Source organism: the organism of the source record quoted next, unplaced genomic scaffold (assembly GCF_019419815.1).
Source record: "Pyrus x bretschneideri cultivar Hongxiangsu unplaced genomic scaffold, Pyrus_bretschneideri_v1 Contig17, whole genome shotgun sequence".
Classification (NCBI taxonomy): domain Eukaryota; kingdom Viridiplantae; phylum Streptophyta; class Magnoliopsida; order Rosales; family Rosaceae; genus Pyrus; species Pyrus x bretschneideri.
The window spans coordinates 1,324,063-1,345,928 of record NW_025999468.1 but is presented as its reverse complement, the minus strand read 5'-3'; the positions used below and the strand labels follow the sequence as shown (position 1 = coordinate 1,345,928).

The 21,866-nt window shown below is 33.6% G+C and overlaps 3 protein-coding genes across 3 annotated transcripts; all 3 read right to left on the bottom strand.

Annotated features, from left to right (window-relative positions):
• Window positions 1-254: 254 nt before the first annotated feature.
• Window positions 255-4,876, bottom strand: LOC103937323 (agamous-like MADS-box protein AGL104). Its single transcript, XM_048581829.1, has 12 exons — window positions 4,498-4,876; window positions 3,568-3,621; window positions 3,228-3,260; window positions 3,072-3,114; window positions 2,911-2,972; window positions 2,680-2,707; window positions 2,336-2,397; window positions 2,056-2,155; window positions 1,914-1,964; window positions 1,676-1,785; window positions 1,109-1,304; window positions 255-398 (listed from the first exon to the last, which is right to left on the bottom strand). Exons 1-12 carry the CDS (start codon window positions 4,680-4,682, stop codon window positions 255-257), a joined length of 1,068 nt encoding a protein of 355 aa, XP_048437786.1. The 5' UTR covers window positions 4,683-4,876.
• A 9,821-nt stretch (window positions 4,877-14,697) lies between these two features.
• LOC125476069 lies at window positions 14,698-15,366 on the bottom strand. The gene has a single exon (XM_048581801.1). The coding sequence runs from the start codon at window positions 15,364-15,366 to the stop codon at window positions 14,698-14,700; it is 669 nt and encodes a 222-aa protein (XP_048437758.1).
• Window positions 15,367-18,262: 2,896 nt separating this feature from the next.
• Window positions 18,263-19,541, bottom strand: LOC103937315 (heavy metal-associated isoprenylated plant protein 24-like). Its single transcript, XM_009347252.3, has 2 exons — window positions 18,985-19,541; window positions 18,263-18,751 (listed from the first exon to the last, which is right to left on the bottom strand). Exons 1-2 carry the CDS (start codon window positions 19,136-19,138, stop codon window positions 18,453-18,455), a joined length of 453 nt encoding a protein of 150 aa, XP_009345527.1. The 5' UTR covers window positions 19,139-19,541; the 3' UTR covers window positions 18,263-18,452.
• Between the last annotated feature and the right edge of the window lie 2,325 nt (window positions 19,542-21,866).

Below are 21,866 nucleotides of genomic sequence, written 5' to 3'. Positions count from 1 at the left end.
CCATCGGAAATACAATTTCATGATTACAAACAAACAAAAAGACAATACAAAACTTACTCCATATAATTACATCTAATCAAACGAAAAGATAACATTCATGCAAAACCTTGCATCACTTTAACAGGTTTTCAGTAGCCGCTGGCCGCAGCTAAATTATCCTAGTTATATGTTTTGCTAATTACATCAGCTAATTAAAGTTAATATATCTGGAGCAACGATCATGAACTCTGCGCATTTTTTGCTTTGGTATTATGTCAATGCCCATTAAGCTGAGGAACTTTGTTTTCATGATTATAATCTGCAGCTTCATTGTAAGCTTGTACACTGGAGCTGCTAACTGGGATCTCCACCTGCTCATGTGGCATTATTTCTGCCATGTTGGAGCCTACCATCGAATGCTGCTTAATTGCATCATCATTTAGATTAAGTCACTTAATTAGCATTTGAATTTTATAATCCTAATTCACATCAAAAATATAAATTCATGACTTGCAAAAAAAATCACAAGAGGAGTACTTGGGCTGGAATTTCAAACATATCAACCAATCATATACATTAAGTTGTCATGATTCAGAGTGTACTAAAACGTTATGTTGGTGAACCATATGATTAATGTGTCGAAGTGAATCATAACCATATATTGATTATGATTTAACCATATTTGAATGTGAAATCATGTTCACTGTTCGTTAACATGCATATAAATTCACTGTCACATAAATCATAAACGTGGTAGGAACTTTTCTCTAATTCGGCAGTCATATTAGATTGTAATTTGTGAATAACAATCATTGGTTAGGTCAAATTATGTCTAAAAACCTAAATATGTCATCATGATTAACAGTTTGGTTAAAAAGAAAATTTTGTCTAACAATCAAGTATATATTTTGAAGTTGACTGTGAATCAGAACCTATGGCTAAGTAGAATTATGTTTTAAAGTATAGAATAAAATATGAATTTAAACTTTGATTAAATAAAATCATGTTTGTTAAAAAAAAAATCATGTTTGAAACAACCTAGTAATTAGGTGATTAACCGTATACTTTGGCACTCCTACTGAGATTGAAAGATGAATACATAGAATGCATGTAGAAGGTTGAACTAAACCTGATATTGTGGCAACAAGGTTGGAGAAATGAGGGTGGAGGGGTGTCCTGAGGAAGTAGTGTAAGTCTGAGGCCAAGATGAAAGCTCTCCATCACTAGCATTTGCGACACTCACATGACACTGCGCTATGGTACTTGGATCTGCATTCGAACTTGGTCCTTGTGAAAACGGATCATACAGTGTCGATGACAAATTCCTATATTTAAAAGACAATATCGTAAAAACTTTCAATAATTTTTTTTTCTGTATATAAATTAAAGAATAAAATGGATAGCTACATTTTACACCCTTTAAATTTGGGGTGATTTTCAAAATGAGACACAAAATTTAGGTTTCACATATTACACCATGATTAGGTTGACATTTAAGCAGCATTTGCACCACATTGACAAAAAAAAAAAGTAGATGATTAGACTTTCAGATATAAAGAGTGTATAAGTTGATATAATTTCAAAACCTCAAACTGCAATATAAGAAAATTAAATCTTCATGACCAATTTTGAAAACCATCTCAAACTCAAATGGTGTAAAATATAATTAACTCAAGAAATATAGTTAAGTAGGTACCTAAGTTGATGCTCCAAGGGAGCAGATGCATCGTAAATTTGGGCTTGGTTGTGACCAGCGCTAGACAACCAACCTGCCACCTCATTCTCGAAGGAGCCTGGCAACACTTGCTGTGCATGCATACATAAAATTATCAAGACTATGCTAACCTCTCAATTAAAAATCTAACTTCTTTTTAATTTTTAATTTTAATGTATCTAAGTACATGCTTAATGACATTCCTTTTTTGTTTTGTTACCTGTATTCCTGAGGGATCATAGGAAGATAGATGATTGCTCAACAAATATTCCTGAAATTTGAAAATATAGATCATACTTGATGTTCTCTTACTCATAAGAAACCAGATAAAAAAAAATTTAATTAAGTGGGGTGCCTCAAACCTTTCTCTGCATAACACTCGTCAATGTGTCCATTAGGCTTTTCTCACAGGATTCAATCTCCGCCGTAGATGTCATTTTTAGTGGATCTGGCTCATATATCCTATATACATTTAACATTCGTCAAATATAAATTTATATAGCTTAAAAAGAAAAACGAAGCTCACTGACAAATAACTGAGAGCGTAAATAGCATTTTCGATTTTCTTTTCTTTTCTCAAATAGTCAGTGGACACATTTATCATATTCATATATAGTTTGCAGGTTCTTTTTTATCTTTTACCTTATCTGCTCCTCAGCCATTTGAAGTTGTTGTTGTAGCCCACCAATTTCCTGTTGAAGCTCCTACATGGAAAGTGAAATTTAACCATGTCAAGGTTCCGACGAAAAAAATAACCACGTAACCATGAGCAAAAATTGGACGATGTACCGCAGTATTTTTTTAAAAAATTAAAAATTAAAAGTAATTATCAAACAAAATTTTAATATTCAGTTTTCAGAAAGTGAAAACCTGAAAATAAAAAACTAAAAAAAATAATTATAAACGTCTTATTATGTCCCCCTCGAATATTGATATTGCCATGTAGCTTACAAAAACAACCTCACAAAAGGTAACAAAGTTTGTACCTCAATTTCCGAGCTAACAGCAGTAGGACTACCCCCAGTCGAAGTAATCAGAGTTGACATCATACAAGGAAGAAACGAACAAAATCAATAAACTAATTTATAGCAAACAAAATCACTTGAAGGAATAAGGAAATGTTTTTTAAATTTGTTTTTTTCTTGAACTTTACTAATTTTAGAAGGTTGAGAACAATATGCGTTCTAATAACATGTAAGCAGAAGAGGAAAACAAACTTGGCAAGTTGTAGAGCAATATCATTTTCACTTCTTAGTTGCTGAAGGACCCTTAGCAAATACTGCAGAAAAAAAAAAAAAGACATCGTATACGTATGCCTTCATTTAATTTTCTCTTGAAAAATTAATATGAAAAACCACAAGATAAAATTATTGGGTACATTGCTAGATATCATGCATCTGACCTCTTTGTTTTGAAGATCGCTGCAAAAAAGACAATGAACAAATTATTTGACAAATTCGAGAAAAAAAAAATCAAAGGTTTAATAAAATGATGAACTTTGAGACTGATAATTCTATAGGGACCAAGAGCATACGGGTGTCTGTTGTGATCAGGAAAAATTATAGCGCTGCGAAAATAAGAAAATATAGGTATAATCAAATAGCTGACCAATGGATAAAATTCCAAATCATCCAATCTTTTTTTTTTATTTATTTGGTAATAAATATAGGAAGCTGCTATAAACACACTCATCTCAACTTCTGGTCATCAAATCGAATGAATTGAAACTACCAAAGGACAAAAATTAACTGAAAGTATGTTAACAATATATATAAAAATTAAAAATTAAAAAAATTAAAAAATAAATTAAATTAAAAAAACGTGTGTATAACACTACCCTAAATATAAAGTAATTCGAGTTTAAGCGCACATACTGCTCTCTTTCTTGGTCGGGGAGATTAATGTAGCGAGTGAACACATCCTCAATCCTGATTTCACAATAACATTTTTATCAGAACAGATAATTTGAATTGAATTATAATTAATAAACCCAAACCAATAGGAAAAAGAGAAATAAAATGATAAACCCGTAAGCTTGTATCAATATATGATTAAATAGCAATGGAACATCTATACTCTAATTTGGAACTAGTCAACAGGAGGTTGTTTGGATAATCACACTTAGGGAATGAACCAAAAAAATGCGAAATGATTGTTGCCTTTTAAGAGTTTTTTTCTTTCAATTGAATACTTTTTAAGGGATTTGTATTCTCTGCATGTTTTCTTGTATAGTATTGCAACAAAAAAACATACAGAGGTTCCTGAATCCTTTTTAAAAGCTTAATTGAACACAATTTCCATTTGCTAAACAAGAACATGCATTGTTTGAATATATAAATACACGTGGTTGGCCATAAACATACATAAATAACAGATTAATTATTTTAATACGCGTGCACGATTGTCATTAGCATTTACTTTCTCCCTAATTAGAGATGCAAAGGATGTTCAATCATTGTGGTCAATGATCCTATTCCCCAGGCTTATGTTAATGCAGGTGCAAATACCAGAAAAAATATGGATGTGTAGAAACCATGCCACTTCTTAGAATGATTTTGAAGACTATTCACTTCTATCACAACATTAATCACATAGTAAAGATTATGAAAATCCGGAAAAGCATATTGAGTTCAATTTAAGTGTACAACTCTCAACAATTTCTCATATATATTCATCACTTTCTCTATTTAAAAGAACATGAATCTGTTAAATGTTACATGCAAATTTAAAACAACTGCAACACATGCATCCTTCTTAAACGAATGAAGAACATATAAAAAGTGAGAAATTATGGATAGTAGAACCTTCTTTTGCCGGAAAAATGGCTAAGGCGACCAGAGGGAGAGAACATGATAAGAGCAATGTCAATATCACAAAGGATGGAAAGCTCATAAGCTTTCTTAATGAGTCCATTTCTACGCTTTGAGAATGTAACTTGTCGATTAGTGTTGTTTTCTATTCTCTTTATCTCCAACTTAACACGACCCATCTTGATCTGGCATGCGTCTAAATCTATGAGGGGAACAAAAAAAAGAAAAAAAAAAATCTAAGAGACGTTGTTTTAAGAAGGAAAATTGTGAAGTGTATCGTCTAATTCCTATATATGAACAATGCATGAAAAGAAGCAGCTTAAAAGAAGGGTGGTTGGGTTCGAGAGAGGGAGAAAGAGGGAGAGGGGAATATGGTTATAAATGTGAGGGAGGAGAGATAGGACAACATAGATCGAGAGGCCAAAGGATTGGACGGTCCATATACTAATGGAATGATCATTGGCTTATTATAATTCTTTAAAGGGTGATATTATTCACATACTTATTTTTACTTCTTATGCATCTTTTTTAATTTTTGATTGGTAAATCAAATGAATTCAAGAAGATCAATGACAAAAAATTAACAAGTGTGTGTGAGAGCTAAAAATCAGTGTATAAATAACACTATTCTTCTTTGAATGGGCCCCAAACTGTTTCACTGTTGAATATTGGGGCCCACCTTAATTCCATAGCATGAGGATTAGCATAATCTTGTATGGGTTTTCCTTTATTAGGCTCTTCACCGAATGGCTATAGGCTATATTTAGTTTTACAATTAATAAAATCAGTCTCCAATAAAAGGGTTAAAAGAATCAAGTTATGTTTTGCCGTCGGGTAAGGAACATGTTGGCCCAAAAAAAGGCTAAGTTTGGCTTCAAAAAATGATAAATATAAAGGATAATAAAATATAACCTTGCATTGTTAGAGATGAAAAAAAAATAAAAAAATTTTAAAGTAATTTTTAAAATACTATTTTCAGAGGGCTTAATAATAGTCAAGGGCTACGTTTAGCCCTTCCTGGAGAATTGGCCAAAAAGTAGTAAAATACGTGGAAAAATAAAATATAACCTTACATGGTTGGGGTCCTTGGGGGAAAGGGATCCTCTTCGGATTTCTTTCTCCTAATCTGGAATTTGTGCCATTAAAATTTGATTCAATGGCTGAAATTATTATAACTTTTAAAGTGGCTCCCTGTTTGTAACCGTTGGATCAAATTTCAATGGTACGAATTCCCTGATTTGGTGAATTAGGAGAAAGGGATCGTGAGATGGTCCCTTTCCGTCCTTAGGGATGAAATTCTAAAGTAATTTTTTAAATATTAATTTTGAAATGACTAAACTATAATAAAAAACTACATTTAACCTTCTATGACCGGAAATGACCTTACTTACGTACAATCCCCTATTTGAAAACATCAACAATAAGTTAATGTTCCTGCAGTTAGATGAAAAATACGACCGCAACAATAGCAGGTGCCAAAATCCCATGTATGCTCCTGCAGGATCCGAAAGGACAACCAAGGTTTACGTACAAGACAGCGCAAATGAATCCCCTGGCTAGCTAGTTGCCAAAGACCTACTTTCATCAATTTTTTTTTTGTAGTCTTGGAAATAGTCTGGCAAATGAACTCCTAAAAACTACTTGGCTTCCCCATAAAAGCCATTTTGAGTTTCCATGCATTGTACCCAGTGATCTCTTGTATCTATATATCTTTCCATATTCCCTTGTGACGACTATTTTTTTCAGTGTATTTCGAGTATATCACGTGATATGGTATAAGCGAAAGACATTAATATATATATATATATAAAAGATTGGAACAGATCAATTCGCCCATCTACTTATCTTATAAGTTTATAACACATGCCTCGGTTTTAGTTTGCACATTTTGTCTACAAATTTTGTCTTCTTAACATTACCCTTATACAATATGTTCGGTTTTAGTTTGCAAATATTGTCTACAAATTTAGTCTTCTTAACATTACCCTTATACAATATGTCCAGATGTCATTGCTCTCAATGTACAACCAATAAGGGACGTCAAAAAGGAATTGGCCTTTTTGACTTCGAGCCATTAGAAGGAGAAATTTTTCATTGTAATCGGAATACAATTGGTATACTACATGTTTCTATATAAGTAATGGAAAATTTTATTTTTTAAGTTATTAATTTTTTAACACACATATCCCACAATTTGTATAGTTACACGTAGTGTACCATCCTGTGTATCGATCACACTAAAAGATCTCTCCACCAGAAGAGCCACCGGAGGAGGTTGAGAAGGCTGTTGAGGGTATGCTTGTAGGAATGGCTCAAAAGAAAGCCAAGAGGGAAAAACTTTTAAATTGAAAGATAAAATGCTGAACAGTGGGTTTAAGAACCTAAAGCCTAATGTTTGAAAAATTAGAAATGCCTTATAAAGCAATGGAAAGAGATATGCAAAATGATCCCTTCTAATTAGAGATTTACAAATATCTCTCGCATGCTTTTATGGAAGGCAGAAGACATCTTAACATCGTTCATCTAATATTTTGTAGATCATTTCTTAATACTTTGGTCTAAATAATCCTTTAAGACTTAAAAATCCCTTACTTAAACATAGCGTAAATACAGTCCCTTTCATGAGCTATTCTATTTTTTTCAAAGTTACGTACCCACTAATCTTTATAGTAATAGACCAATCTTAATATTAGTGAGTTGTTCGTAATATCTTTCCAATTAAAATACGTAAATTACCAAACTTTCTGGGTAAACTATTGTCAATTATTTCTTTCTTTCTTGCAACACCACGTAACCTTAATTATTGGTTAATTATTGCTTTAAATCTAAACTACATATTAACAAAGAAAAACACTCATTGTCAATCAAAATCCTATAAAATTACCAGTTTAACTTTTTAATTAAAACTGAACATGAATAAGAAATATGGACAGAAATGTAATTTCACATAACCAAAATTTTGCTGTTTTTTTCAAAGTTTCACCTACATGTGATTCTACCATAGCTTTTAATAAAAACTAAAATAAAAATTAAAAATTAAAGCTCTCTCTCACTCCCACATTCTCTCTCACTATCTTCCTTCTTCCACTTTAAAAACAAAAAAACAAATAAAAAAAAAATTCAGACACTGCATGTGGCCTTATGCTAGTATGCATTAAGAATGTACATAGCACTCAGATCTACTGCCACAATACCCAAAAAAAACAAAAAGGCCAAAAAACCCACTTTTGAGAAGAGCCCCACTTACCAACATATAATAATTCAGATTGGATATGAGTAGCTGTCTCATAACAACCCACACTACTTTTCAGCCAATACCATTGGATCTCAATTCGATCCATACTATTTAATCTATTTCAGTCATCGAATATATTCCTAAATTTGGTCACCAAGCAATTTACATTTTCGGTCAAGATGATGCGTATTTTACATCCTTCACTGAAAATATTTTCGACCAACAAGTGATGTATGCGTGTTTTACATCCTAATATACACCCTCAACTAGAAATATTGATATGACAAGATGTTGTTTTCTTTAGAAAGGGTTATATTTTTTTTTTTCAAAGTCCCAAAATATAAAAAGTTTAAAGTGTCGAAATACAAATAAATAAAACATGGAAAAATTAGTATCTGGTCCCTAATTTCTAATATTAATGTACTAAGATCTTATCAGTTTTTAGATTTTGATCAAAGTCCCTAACATTAATATATTAATGAATTACATGTAAGTTACGTAATTTTTATAATACAAAATTAGTAATTGATTTAAATTTTTAATACTCACACCCTTATTAAACTCCTAATTAATTTTCAATTTAAACATTTCTAAAATATATATAATATAATTAGAATAAGTTTGTACCCATTAAATTTTTATAAAAAAATTTCAATTTTTTAAAATTATATGTACTATCATATCCCGGCTCGGGCCCCCACCACATCCCTGGCTCGATTCTACTGTAACACGATATTGTCCGCTTTGGGCCCCAACCAAGCCCTCATGGTTTTGTTTCTGGGAACTCACACGAGAACTTCTCAGTGGGTCACCCATCATGGGATTGCTCTCACACGAACTCGCTTAACTTCAGAGTTCTGATGGAATCCGAAGCTAGTGAATTCCCAAAAGGCCTCGTGCTAGGTAGAGATGATAATATACATATAAGGCTTACATTATCTATTCCCCTAGGCGATGTGGGATGTTAGAATTCACCCCCTTAAGGAGCCCGACATCCTCGTCAGCACACATTCGGCCAAGGATTGGCTCTGATACCAAATTGTCACATCCCAGCCCGGGCTCGACTCCACCGTAGCACGATATTGTCCGCTTTGGGCCCTGACCACGCCCTCACAGTTTTTTTTCTGGGAACTCACACGAGAACTTCCCAGTGGGTCACCCATCATGGGATTGCTCTCGCGCGAACTCGCTTAACTTTGGAGTTCCGATGAAATCCGAAGCCAGTCAGTTCCCAAAAAACCTTATGCTAGGTAGAGATGGGAATATACATATAAGGCTTACATGATCCATTCCCCTGGGCGATGTGGGATGTTACATGTACCCATTCTTAAATATACCAATTTGTTATATGAAAAATGTACTTTTTTTTTAATATAAAATGTACCCATTTTTTATATAAAATCCATTCAATTTTTCTCTAATCCATTTTTTATACTTATATGGGTACATTCTATTTATTAGAAAATGTATCATGTCAAGCTTAATAGAAGAAATTTAATAATGTTATTAAGCCTAATATCTTTTTTTTTTTTTTTTTGTGTGTTTGAAAAATGTACATATGTTTTGGTACAATAAGTTTTTGGTTAGTTTTGATGAACATACCCATATGTGTGTGTATATATATATATATAATATATTGAAGAGTATAATTTATTTTTAATATTTTTATTCCCATAAATTATGAGTTTTATTTATAATCTCATTAATATAAACAATTACAAATTTCATTTTTAATTTAAAAATATAATAGCCTACATAGAAATACATTATTACATTAATGTTAGGGACTTCAATAAAAAAACAAAAAACCACGAAGGTTTGAATAAAAAAATATTGGTAGTTAGGGACCACATCCAAATTGTCCCATAAAACATTATCACGTCATTTGAGATTAAAAAATTCTCAAATTTGCTTTTGGATAATGTCACATCTCGGCCCGGGGCGGAACCACTTCCCGGGCCCGCTCCACCACCGTAGCACGATATTGTCCGCTTTGGGCCCCAACCACGCCCTCACGGTTTTGTTTTTGGGAACTCACACGAGAACTTCCCGATGGGTCACCCATCCTGGGAATGCTCTCGCGCGCTACTCGCTTAACTTCGGAGTTCCCATGGAACCCGAAGCCAGTGAGCTCCCAAAAGGCCTCGTGCTAGGTAGAGATGGGAATATACATATAAGGATCACCCCTGGGCGATGTGGGATGTCACAATCCACCCCCCTTAGGGGCCCGACGTCCTCGTCGGCACACACGCGGCCAGGGTTAGGCTCTGATACCAAATGTCACATCCCGGCCTGGGGCGGAACCACTTCCCGGGCCCGCTCCACCACCGTAGCACGATATTGTCCGCTTTGGGCCCCAACCATGCCCTCACGATTTTTTTTTTGGGAACTCACACGAGAACTTCCCGATGGGTCACCCATCATGGGAATGCTCTCGCGCGCTGGGCGATGTGGGATGTCACAATCCACCCCCCTTAGGGGCCCGATGTCCTCGTCGGCACACACGCGGCCAGGGTTAGGCTCTGATACCAAATTGTCACATTCCGGCCTGGGCCCCCACCACAACCCGGGCCCGCTCCACCATCGTAGCACGATATTGTCCGCTTTGGGCCCTAACCACGCCCTCACGGTTTTGTTTTTGGGAACTCACACGAGAACTTCTCGATGGGTCACCCATCCTGGGAATGCTCTCGCACGCTACTCGCTTAACTTCGGAGTTCCCATGGAACCCAAAGCCAGTGAGCTCCCAAAAGGCCTCGTGCTAGGTAGAGATAGGAATATACATATAAGGATCATCCCTGGGCGATGTGGGATGTCACAGATAAACCATAGATAAAACTCAAACTCTATGACTAAAACCCACCTACATTTCTGCATTAATTCATTAATTAATCTATTGCTGGGGCACGTAACTAAAAAGGGTTTTAACATTCTTATATCTTCATATGAACCACGTATTCAGCTTTGGCCTAATCTCTGAAAATATTGCTAGAGGTGTAAAAAAATATTGGTTAATATTTCTCTTGTAATCACAAAAACTCCACGCAAATATGACAGTTCAAACTTCTAACCAAAACCCATGAACAAAACGCATGTCAGCCTCACATAAAACACAATTTTGTTAATTAATCCATTTTTTTGTTAACTACATTGAAATGTTTGGAATTGAAGAGAAAATCAAGAAGAAACGATGAACAGAAAGATGAACATAGAGATCTTTGAGATAAGAGTTTAGAGAGATAAATATGATTTGTATTGACTGAATTAAATGAAGATTACACACTTTGTTTTTATACTAGTAAGCCTAACACACTAGTAAAAAAAATCCCTTGTGCGATGAAATTCAAAACTTCGTCGCGCAGAGTCTTGCGCAACGAAACACACATCATCGCATGAAGTCACTTTGAACAACAAACAATATCATCGCGCAAAGTCTTGCGCGATGAAACACACTTCGTTGTGCAAAGTCTTTACAAAAATAAATAAAATAAAAATTTTATTTTTTAAAATCTTTGCGTGACGTAATCCAAATATTTCGTCGCCTAAACCAATTTTTTTTCGTTTTTTATTTTGTACGTATAACACTTAAGAAATTGAACAGTATATATATTTATTAAGTAGCTTTAAATTTATTATTTTAGTTAGGATTAGATTTTTTTTAGAAAAATATATTATTGTAGTTCGGATTGAATTTTTGTTAGAAAATATATATTTTAAATTGATAATCGAATTTGTTCATTGTATTCATATAGGGTCAAGGATTGTAGCTGCAAAAACTCATCAAAATCAAAGTTGAAATAACCGTTAAATCGTGATTTTTTGTTTATAACCATTGAAAAGTTTTGTCCCATTACTTGATATCTGAATGTTTGTTTTTTCCGATGTTTGGCGCATATGATCTCGAAATATATACAACGGTTGGATCGTTGAAACTACTTTCATAGAATGCGTATCCCATCGAAACAATATATTCACTAACAATTAAGAGTTTATTTATACTTTCATTACATATAACATAAGACTAGTGTAAATATTTTAAATTGAAGATCAAATTCAATTATTGTATTCATATAGGGTCAGGGAGTGTAGCTGTAAAAGATCATCAAAATCGGAGTTAAAATAACCGTGAAATCGTGATTTCTCATTTATAACCGTTGAAAAGTTTTGTCCCGTTACTAGATTTCTGAATGTTTGTTTTTTGCGATTTTTGGGCTATATGATCTCGAAGTATATACAAACAAGTTTGACGGTTGGATCATTGAAACTAGTTTTGTAGAATGTGTATCCCATCAAAACAATAGATTCACTAACACTTTGAGTTTATTTTCATTCATTATATTCATATAGGATCAAGGAGTGTAGCTGTAAAAAATCATCAAAATCGGAGTTAAAATAACCGTTAAATCGTGATTTTTTATTTATAACCATCGAAAAGTTTTGTTCAGTTACTTGATTTCTGAATGTGTTGTTTTGCAATTTTTGGGGTATACGATCTCAAAGTATATACAAACAAGTTTGACGGTTGGATCGTTAAATGGTGTGTGTGTGTGTGTGTGTATTTATTAAGTAGCTTTAAATTTATTTATTTTGTACGTATAACACTTAAGAAATTGAATGGTATATATATATATATATATATATATATATATATATATATATATATATATATTAGTAGCTTTAAATTTATTATTGTAGTTAGGATTGGGTGTTAAAAAAAATATATTATTGTGGGTTTTATGTAAAAAAAAAAAAAAAAAAAAAAAAAAAAAAAGAATTTGAAGGGAGTAAAGTCAAATTTTCAGTAAACTTTATAATAATTTTTTTTTAAAGAAAAATATGACTTGTGCGATGCCACAATGGGGTCGTTGCACAAAAACCAATAGCGCAACGTCATAATGTAAACATGTGTCGGGCAAACCAATTTATTTTTTTATTTAATTTTGCATTATAAATTTTAAGATATAGTTGTTTTCATAAGTTTTTATTATTCTTCAAAAATTTTGCTCAACGAATATCAATATTTTGTCGCCTAACCCTTATTTACTTATTTTTATATTTTATATTGTTAAACTAAATTATTTCTTTATTTTTTGTTATTTTCTTTGCATGATGAAAACACATTTGGTCGCCTAAACCCTATTTATTTTAATTTATTTATATTTTAAATTGTAAAATAAAATTATTTTATTTTTTATTATTCATAACAATTATTTTTACAAATATTGCGCGACGAACCTATATTTTGTCGCGCAAAACTTTACGTGACCAACACTTCGTCGCGCAAAACTCTAAAAATTTTGGGGGGCACCAACAATGGACACAGGAAATTTTTGAATTTTTTTAAAAAAAAATTTTAACACTCTGCGGAACCAATATTTCATCGCGCAAAATCCTTAAATTTGGACGGGAGCCAAAAATGGGATGTGGGAATTTTTTATTTTTTTAAGACTTTGCGCGACCAATTTTTCGTCAAGCAAAACTCTAAAAATTTGGGCAGGCACAAAAAATGGGACGCGGGAATTTTTTTTTAATTTTTTTAAGACTTTGCGCGACCAATATTTCGCACAAACTCGTATCCTTCGTCGCGCAAAGTGATACGGTTTTTGAAACCAAAATAACTCCTCAACCATTTTCTCAATGGCTTTCTCTACTTTTACCTCTCATCTCTCTTTCCCTCTCCCCAAATCTAACCCTCTCTCTCACACTCACTCCTCTAACTTAATCTATCATCTCTCTCTTCACTATGTGCCACTCTCACTCACTTTCTCATCACTCTCTTCACCATCTCTCTGTCACATCCCGGCCCGGGCAGGACCACTTCCCGGGCCCGATCCACCACCATAGCACGATATTGTCCGCTTTGGGCCCCGACCACGCCCTCACGGTTTTGTTTTTGGGAACTCACACGAGAACTTCCCGATGGGTCACCCATCCTGGGAATGCTCTCGCGCGCTACTCGCTTAACTTCGGAGTTCCCATGGAACCCGAAGCCAGTGAGCTCCCAAAAGGCATCGTGCTAAGTATGGATGGGAATATACATATAAGGATCACTCCCCTGGGCGTTGTGGGATGTCACACTCTCACTCTCACTCACTCTCTCATCTCTCTCTCATTATCTCCTCTAATTCTCTCACACTCACTCCTCCCTCTCATTCAATCTTGCCAAAATGTATATTCTCCGCAAATTTTAAATTTTTTTTCATTAATATGTGTTTTTGGAGTTAGTTTTAACTTTGTGCGGGGTTGGGGGTTGAGTATAGGGTGAGGATTGGAGTTTGGGGTATACCAATTTTAGGGGAGATTATGCCAAATTTTTGTTATTATTTTATGTTATTTTTTTGTTATTTGACCATATTTGTTTTTTTGTAGGGAATCGTCGAGACTTTGATGGTTAAGGATTAGGATGCTATCGAAACATATCCTCCACCACTACCACCACAATAGACTTGTATTATGATTTTATTATTGTACTTTGTTAATTTATGTGTACATTTTGAATATATTATATATATTGGATAATTTGATCACTATTTTTCATATGTAATTTTATTTTGAATATGCCAATTTAAATTAAAGTAATTAAAAAAATAAAATCATACAATTAAATTAAAATTAAAAAGTAAAAATTCGAAAAAATTAATATAATTAAATTAATATAAGAGAAATCATAAAACAATAAGTCAAAAACCTTGCATGACAAAATATTTCATTGCTCAAAATATTAAATTAATTTATTTTAATTAAAAAATTTTAAAACACAAAAATTAAAAAATTTGAAATTTTTCGTCGCGCAAAGTGTTTTTTGTGGTAGTGACAACTCTAACCAAATACTAGCAAACTTGCTAACTGTATTGCTAACTATATTTCTAACTGTATTGTTGACTTGTACCCTTAATACTCCCCCTCAATCTTAACTAGGGAAACCCAGTTTGAAATCGGAAGAACATCTGTAATCACTACTATGAAACCAGAAAACTGCACATAGAGTTGAACAAATGCATCACAAATGTTAGAAAAAACTGCTGCTTCAACACTCTGGACTCTTCTGTACCTATCTTGGGGTCTTTGCCGAAATGAACTCTCTTGTGGCCACCCAACGCTTGGCCTATTGCGAACACCTTCAAGTAGATGGAGCACTTGTGACCCATATTCTCAATAACTCTTTTTGTCTTCTCTTCTCCTGCTGAATTATCACTGCATTCAAGCTTGGCAACACCCTTGAAGAACCTATCTTCCATGTCGACACTATTTTCCTCATCATTATCAAACCTAAAATTATTTTTGCTAAATTCAAAAACTTTCTTCTCAACAAAGACATTCTTACAAACTGAAATGCAATCAACCAATTTCACAGTATCACCACAAACAGAAACACCACCCTTATTTCCCATGATCCAATTCTTTAAGCCTGGTGATTGAACCTCTAAAGACAAGGAATTATTATTCAAAGACTTAGTGTTAGAACTAATTCGACCCCAATTGCTTCCACAACCAGATATGATCATCAAACAAATTGCCCTTTCTACTACTTCTTCCCCAAATTCAGTGACATGCTTAGATTCATTAACACTAGAAAAAGAACAACTTGAATTAGTAATCTTGTACCTCAATCTTTTCGACCTTTTCATGAACTATGCTACACACATCCAAAAGTCCAACATTCCTCTGCCTTTCGTAGGAGCTTCAATCAAAGAACAACCTCTTGTAAAGTTGTAACACACCCTCATGCCGATTATCATAATTTCTTGTAGGATTACCCTTCATGGGATATACCGTCAACAACATCATTTAACATTAGCTTTGGCCTTTAAAACAGAAAATTAACAAACTACAGTGTGGCATCAGCCTTAGCTATAGTACCACGAGATTGCCCTTTGTGAATTTCACCCAAAAACAACTACTCTTAACAATGGCATCGGCCTTCACAATTTCAACAACAAAAAATCAACATCTATGTAGGATTACCCTTCGTGGGATTTACTTACTTACATCACGGAATTACCCTTTGTGGGTTTTACCGTTAACAACTTCTTCTACCCTTCATGGGATTTACCTATTCACATCACAGAATTATCCTTTGTGGGATTTACTGTTAACAACTTCTTCAAACTTCATTGTATAACCGGACTTACAATAGATACATGCTAACAAATGAGCTAGTTAGACTCAACATTATAGGCTGAGATAAGAGAAAATTACTGCACTAACTCCTTAACAGAATTGTAAAAAATCAGTGAGCAGAGATACAAAATTGGATACTGCAAAATTTTATGAGTAATTCAACAATGAACACCCTAAAGATATTAGTAGCAATTAAACCCAAGAATCCATACCCATTTCTCCAAACATATCAATATTTGCATAACCATTAAACCCAATAAAGAGATTGAGCAGAATTTTAGTAACAATCTGGAGCAACAATCTCTAACCCAAATATCAGACACAACTTGAAAAAGCCAGAAAAACTCACAAGAAAATTGACTTCGTGCAACAAATTAATTGAGTAACACAGACACATTCAGTCACTAAATCTTTCATGAATTTAAGAGAACGAAGGAAGATAGCATTCCTAGCAAATTCTCAATTCTCACTGATTTATCAGACATATTGATGACTAAACACTTTCAAGAAACAACAATGTATTCCTAACTTTCACGAATTCTCAAAGAAAACAACTCAATAGTTTCAACAACTCTACAAATTCAACAAATGCTACTTAATATACGTAACAAATTCACTAACTTTCTGACTTCGACCTTCTTCAATTATCAACTTCAATGAATACTATATACTCACACATTCTTGGCATCGGCCTTATCAATTCTCAATTCATAAAACTCATAAACTTCAACAATTGACAACTCTCTGAACAAGCAACTTCATAAATTTCTTCAACTACCAACATTTCTTGCAATCAGCCTTAATCATATACTCAAAACCCTAAAATATATCATATCGAATTCACACCAACACTGCATAAAATTTCATTGACCCAAAAACACAAACACCTTATGTGCAGAATTAAGGAAACAAAGAAATGTAATGACCTAATTCCAACAGCGCCACTAGAAAAGATTATAGCAAGATCACCAATCCTAGAACAACAACTAAACTCCAAGAACTTCAAGAACCATACCTAAATCTAGTGCAGGTTCAGTGAAACATTATGGAAGGTAGAAGCAGAGAACCATACCAAAATCTGCAAATCTTGATCTTGCCAATGAAAGTGGCCATCAACATGCAATTGCATATGTCAATGGAAAAAAGATCCTCCAGGAAGCTGCCCGTGAGAAAAAGCTTGCTTCAATGAGGAAGAAAAGATTGATGCACTCTTCCTCAAGATTATCCACTAAAGGTAGACCACCCAAGATACCATCGCATCCTGCCAAATATATCACTTTACTGAAATTTCATTGACGCATAAGATTGAACACATGATAGACAAGAACCCATTAGGGAGGAAGAAGACACAAATTCCAGATTCCAGCAAACAAGAATCACAAGATTCTGGTGAAGCAGCACAAGATTCTGAGGAAAACCCCAATTCCGATGAAGATCAAATGTTAGTGAACGATTCGGGTCGTCGTTGGAATGAGATTGGAATCGATGGAGCTGCCATTTCTCCGAAGTTGAACAAGCTGAGAGCTTCGCCTCTATGCTCAAGTTTCAACTTGAAGATGCAATTGAGAAGGAAGATTTCATGGAAGCTGCAAAACATGATGCTTTGAGATTGTGTAGATACAGAGGAAGTAGACTGCTAGGTTGGTGGGTTGGCTACCCAAAAAAATCAGATGATCCTTTCGAAGACTAATATGAATAACTCCTAGCGTGGGTAGATTCGTTAGAAGGTGAAACACCCACTTCTAGAAATATCTCCGATTCCAGGCAAGAACTTTCACCAATTTCCATTTCTCTAAACATTCCAAGAGTCACAGAAAATCAAACCCAAAAATAGAGAAAGATTCATATCTTTAAGTAAATCTTTTGAAATAGTGATAATCGTGGTGATTACCATCCCCAGTGAAGAGAGCTCAACCTCATTGTACTACTTTATGTACCTCTTAGCAAGATTGACATAGAAGAAGAGTGGTTTCTTGGCGTTGGAGACCTGAATTATGTTCGTCTTCGATGCCTTAACCGATTGCGACGATGGAGATGCAACTCTTTGCATTTGCTCCGCCTCCATTTTTGCTCTGAAATTTTCTCCAACTTTCGATCTCTTGCTTTCGATCGGGAACGGAGAGACTCATGAATTTGATCAGAAAGAAATCAGCCCAGAAATAAAAGAACGATCGCGGAAGCACCCAGAAACGTATCATAACATCTAATGAAAATTTGGAAAGAAATTAAGCTAAAAACAAATGAAAAATAATGGGAAGTGGAACCACCAAAATCCATGGCGTGGGCCTAGTGGCTTTGATACCATGTTAACTACATTGAAATGTTTAGGAATTGAAGAGAAAATCAAGAAGAAACGATGAACAGAAGGATGAACACAGAGATCTTTGAGAGAGAGTTTAAAGAGAGAAATATGATTTGTATTGACTAACTAAATAAAGATTACACACTTTGTTTTTATACTAGTGAGCCTAACAACTCTAACCAAATACTAACAAACTTGCTAACTGTATTGCTAACTATATTTCTAACTGTATTGCTGACTTGTACCTTTAATATTTTTAACATGATTATTTTAGATATATTAATAATCTAGCTACATAACAGAGCAGGCATTAGGATTGTCATCGCTGAACATGACTATGTAGCGGTCGTCCACGGCAGTCTCAGTGATGTTTGAAGTGTCGGCAACTTTCCTGACCATATTAGGAGGTGCCTTCTTGTCATATGCCTGAGAAATGTAAGGATGAGCCACCAGATTGTACGGAACATAAGGCCACAACTCACACTTCTTCTTTGTTGACTGAGCTGCCTTCAACACTTTCTTTGCCTCAACATTATATCCAGTTACAGTTGCCTTCTGCTGCTTCAAGTCGACGTCCACAGATTTAGCACCTGCAAACAATCATCATAGTGAATTAATTCACACCAAAACCAGAGGAAGTTTAGTTTCCACACTAAAACTAATTGTGAATAGGAGGGAGAGGCTCGAATTTATTTAAATCACTAAGGCATACATACGATAGCCTATTGTGAATAAGTGAACATTCCAAACTAAAGTTTTAGATTCACAGTCTAATAAGCGAACATTCCAAAAAAATATATGGAAATGAATTAATTAAGCGCACCTTTTACGCCGGAGAGGACATTCTTGACCTTGCGGGCACAACCTTCACAGTCCATCCTGATTTTGACGGCTACCGTTTGCATTTGCTTCTTCTTGCCTTTTTTGGCACTACTTAGTACATCTGATAAGTACTCCAAAGTTCCTTGAATTCCCATTTTTCAGCTTATTGTTCCAAACGCTCCGGCTAGCTAGCTAGAATGGTTTCTCGTTGGTCTTGGACAAGCTTATATATATATATATATATGTGTGTGTGTGTGTGTGTGTGTGTGTGTGTGTACTAGCGAGCTACGTACGGATGAAAATATTTATATATAGCTAAAGATCCTGAGTTTGAAATCCTCCTTTATAACTTAAAAAAAGGAATTAAGAAGACTTGAAGATGTAAGGATTCAAGAGCTAACTTACCAGAGAAAAGCAAGAGATGGGTGTTGATAAGAAAGAGTACTATATATACTACTAGAAAATTTTTAATTTATTCTTTTCCAATAAGTGCATGAAAGGAAAGAACAAGCTATAGAAGCAATAGAAAAGGTGAATGAGCGACTAGGAAGAGGAGGACACCGGTATTGGAATGCACTCTTGCTAGCTTCTATTCTTTGGTTTTATACCAAACAGATGGCTCATAGAGAATAATATCCAATAGAAATTAATAAAATAAAACAAATAAATTAATAATTAAAAAAGGAGGCCAAGTTAGCTGCTCTAGTAAGGAAACTGGACTAATAATCCATAATAGATTTTTTTTTTTTTTTTTAACAAACAATATTATCTATACTAAAGGGGTAGGAGAGTGGGTTAAGCCTCATAATGACCTAGCAAGAATGTGGTTCAAATTCGCATTTGGCAAGAATCAAACTTAAGACCTTTCACTTATAAATGAAGAGGAATATCATTAGACTGTAGTACTTTTAAAGATGCTATATCAGTAAGGCACCTTAGCTCATATCGTTATAATAAATAGACCTCTTCTTATATGGAAATTTTATTACGTGGCCACGAAAATGAGAATAACTTATACATGAAATATATTTAGAGTTATTATGATATTTCGTTGATATAATACATTGTTATATAGAAGAAACTTATATATAACATTGCATTATTAAACTATGATGTTAATTAATAGCGAACTTATTTCATGTAAGTCATTCTCCATAAAAAGACATGAGCCTCTAAAAAAATCAACAAAGGACAACGGTACTTTGAGTATAATTTGGCTGAATTGGTGCATACTTTAATTAATTAAGCAAACCTAGCTATCTAGTTTTTCTTGCAAATTAAACCTGGTTGTTTTTGGGTTTTGAAAGTTTTCCATGGTTAGGGTGCACGAAAGCAGTTAAACAACACATTAAATTTTGAGAGTAACGCTTGTCAAAAGTTTGAATCTCTCTCTAACACGCATGATTTCATAGACAAAAATTCTACCATTATCAAAGGCACCAGCAGCTACCACGTTAAAGATCTTGATGGTTTACACAGATATCAATGGCTGACTATGAGCCAAGTGGCAAAATCATCTTCAAATGGAGCTGGTGGTTACTGCTTATTCTTGTTCACGAGCAATTGTCCACTTGTGAATGTGTATTGGTGAAATAAAATAAAAAATTTGAGCAACAAATGCGTATGACTGCTTTGCCAGGTGGCAGCAAGAAGGATTGTGAGTCGTATGACTATGAGCATTTGAAAGCACCATGAAACTAAATTTAATTAATGTTTAGGGTTCTTTACATATAGACCTTTGCAACTCTAATTTCTTATATAAAAACTCATCTAATCATAAACGTCTAAATAAAACCTAAATTTAAAAGTGATTGCCATGTAGGAAAGTAATTGACCTATTAATAGAAAATATTTACAACTTGTACCACGATATTCAAAATAAATCAATAAATATTATTACTCACCTTAATTACAATGAATAAATAATTTATTGCATATTATTACCCCTAACACACACACACACACACACATATATATACGTTCAAATGTATATAGTACTACCATAAGCTCAATATATATATATATATATATATAGTTTACCTATATATATTGTGCTACTATACGTTCAAATATATATATATATATATGTATATGCACAGTACTACATATATGATCAAACATATTACACTAATTAATCTATATATATATATGTAAATTTATGTGTACAAAAGAATAGGTAAAATAGTATTGAATAAAATAATAATATTTTTTTATGTAGGTACATTATTTTGCATACATTGGGTTTGCTTTATTATGTAGGTAAATTATTACGTATGCCAGGCGTTTTTTTTTTTTTTTGTTATATACATGTGTGTGAAATAATTTTCCTACCTTTATATTTAAAAATATAATTTGTTGACTTAACTAAGCATGTATTATTACATATATTAGGCATGTTTTGTTGTTATTATATATTAGGCAATAAATTTATTATTTATTATTTTCGTAAAATCATTAATTCTCTCTTACAATCTATATGGAACTACTTGTGTACATCAAACATTTAAATAGGAGTGTTTTGGGCATTGAAAATTTTTAAATGTGTAAAGTCAAATATAATTAATGAATTTGTTTATGTGGAATCTAGTTAATGGGTTTTATTTGAGTAAAAAACTTATGACGGGTTTTATGTGAAGAAAATTAAATATCAAGGGCTAAAGTCATATATTCAGTAATGTTTAATTAAGCTCCCTCCATCAGTCCATCTACATGAAAACGAAGGCTTTTCCTTTGGCAGAGAGAAGGAATTGACTTGAGAGTTACTAATTTAATTAGGAGTTGCACCTAAATCACACCAACATTTTGGGATTTTGGAATTAGATATCTGTACTTAATTAGATTTAATTAAATTGGTCAGTTTGCTTTAAGAAATCTAGCTACATA

Excerpts from the sequence above, each read along its gene's own strand:
- LOC103937323 (XM_048581829.1), bottom strand. The coding sequence starts at position 4,682 with ATGGGTCGTGTTAAGTTGGAGATAAAGAGAATAGAAAACAACACTAAT. Across the intron at positions 2,156-2,335 it reads ATGGCTGAGGAGCAGATAAG|GATATATGAGCCAGATCCAC; the intron begins GTAAAAGATAAA and ends AAATGTATATAG. Across the intron at positions 1,965-2,055 it reads CGAGTGTTATGCAGAGAAAG|GAATATTTGTTGAGCAATCA; the intron begins GTTTGAGGCACC and ends TTCAAATTTCAG.
- LOC125476069 (XM_048581801.1), bottom strand. The coding sequence starts at position 15,366 with ATGAAAAGGTCGAAAAGATTGAGGTACAAGATTACTAATTCAAGTTGT.
- LOC103937315 (XM_009347252.3), bottom strand. The coding sequence starts at position 19,138 with ATGGGAATTCAAGGAACTTTGGAGTACTTATCAGATGTACTAAGTAGT. Across the intron at positions 18,752-18,984 it reads TGTCCTCTCCGGCGTAAAAG|GTGCTAAATCTGTGGACGTC; the intron begins GTGCGCTTAATT and ends GATTGTTTGCAG.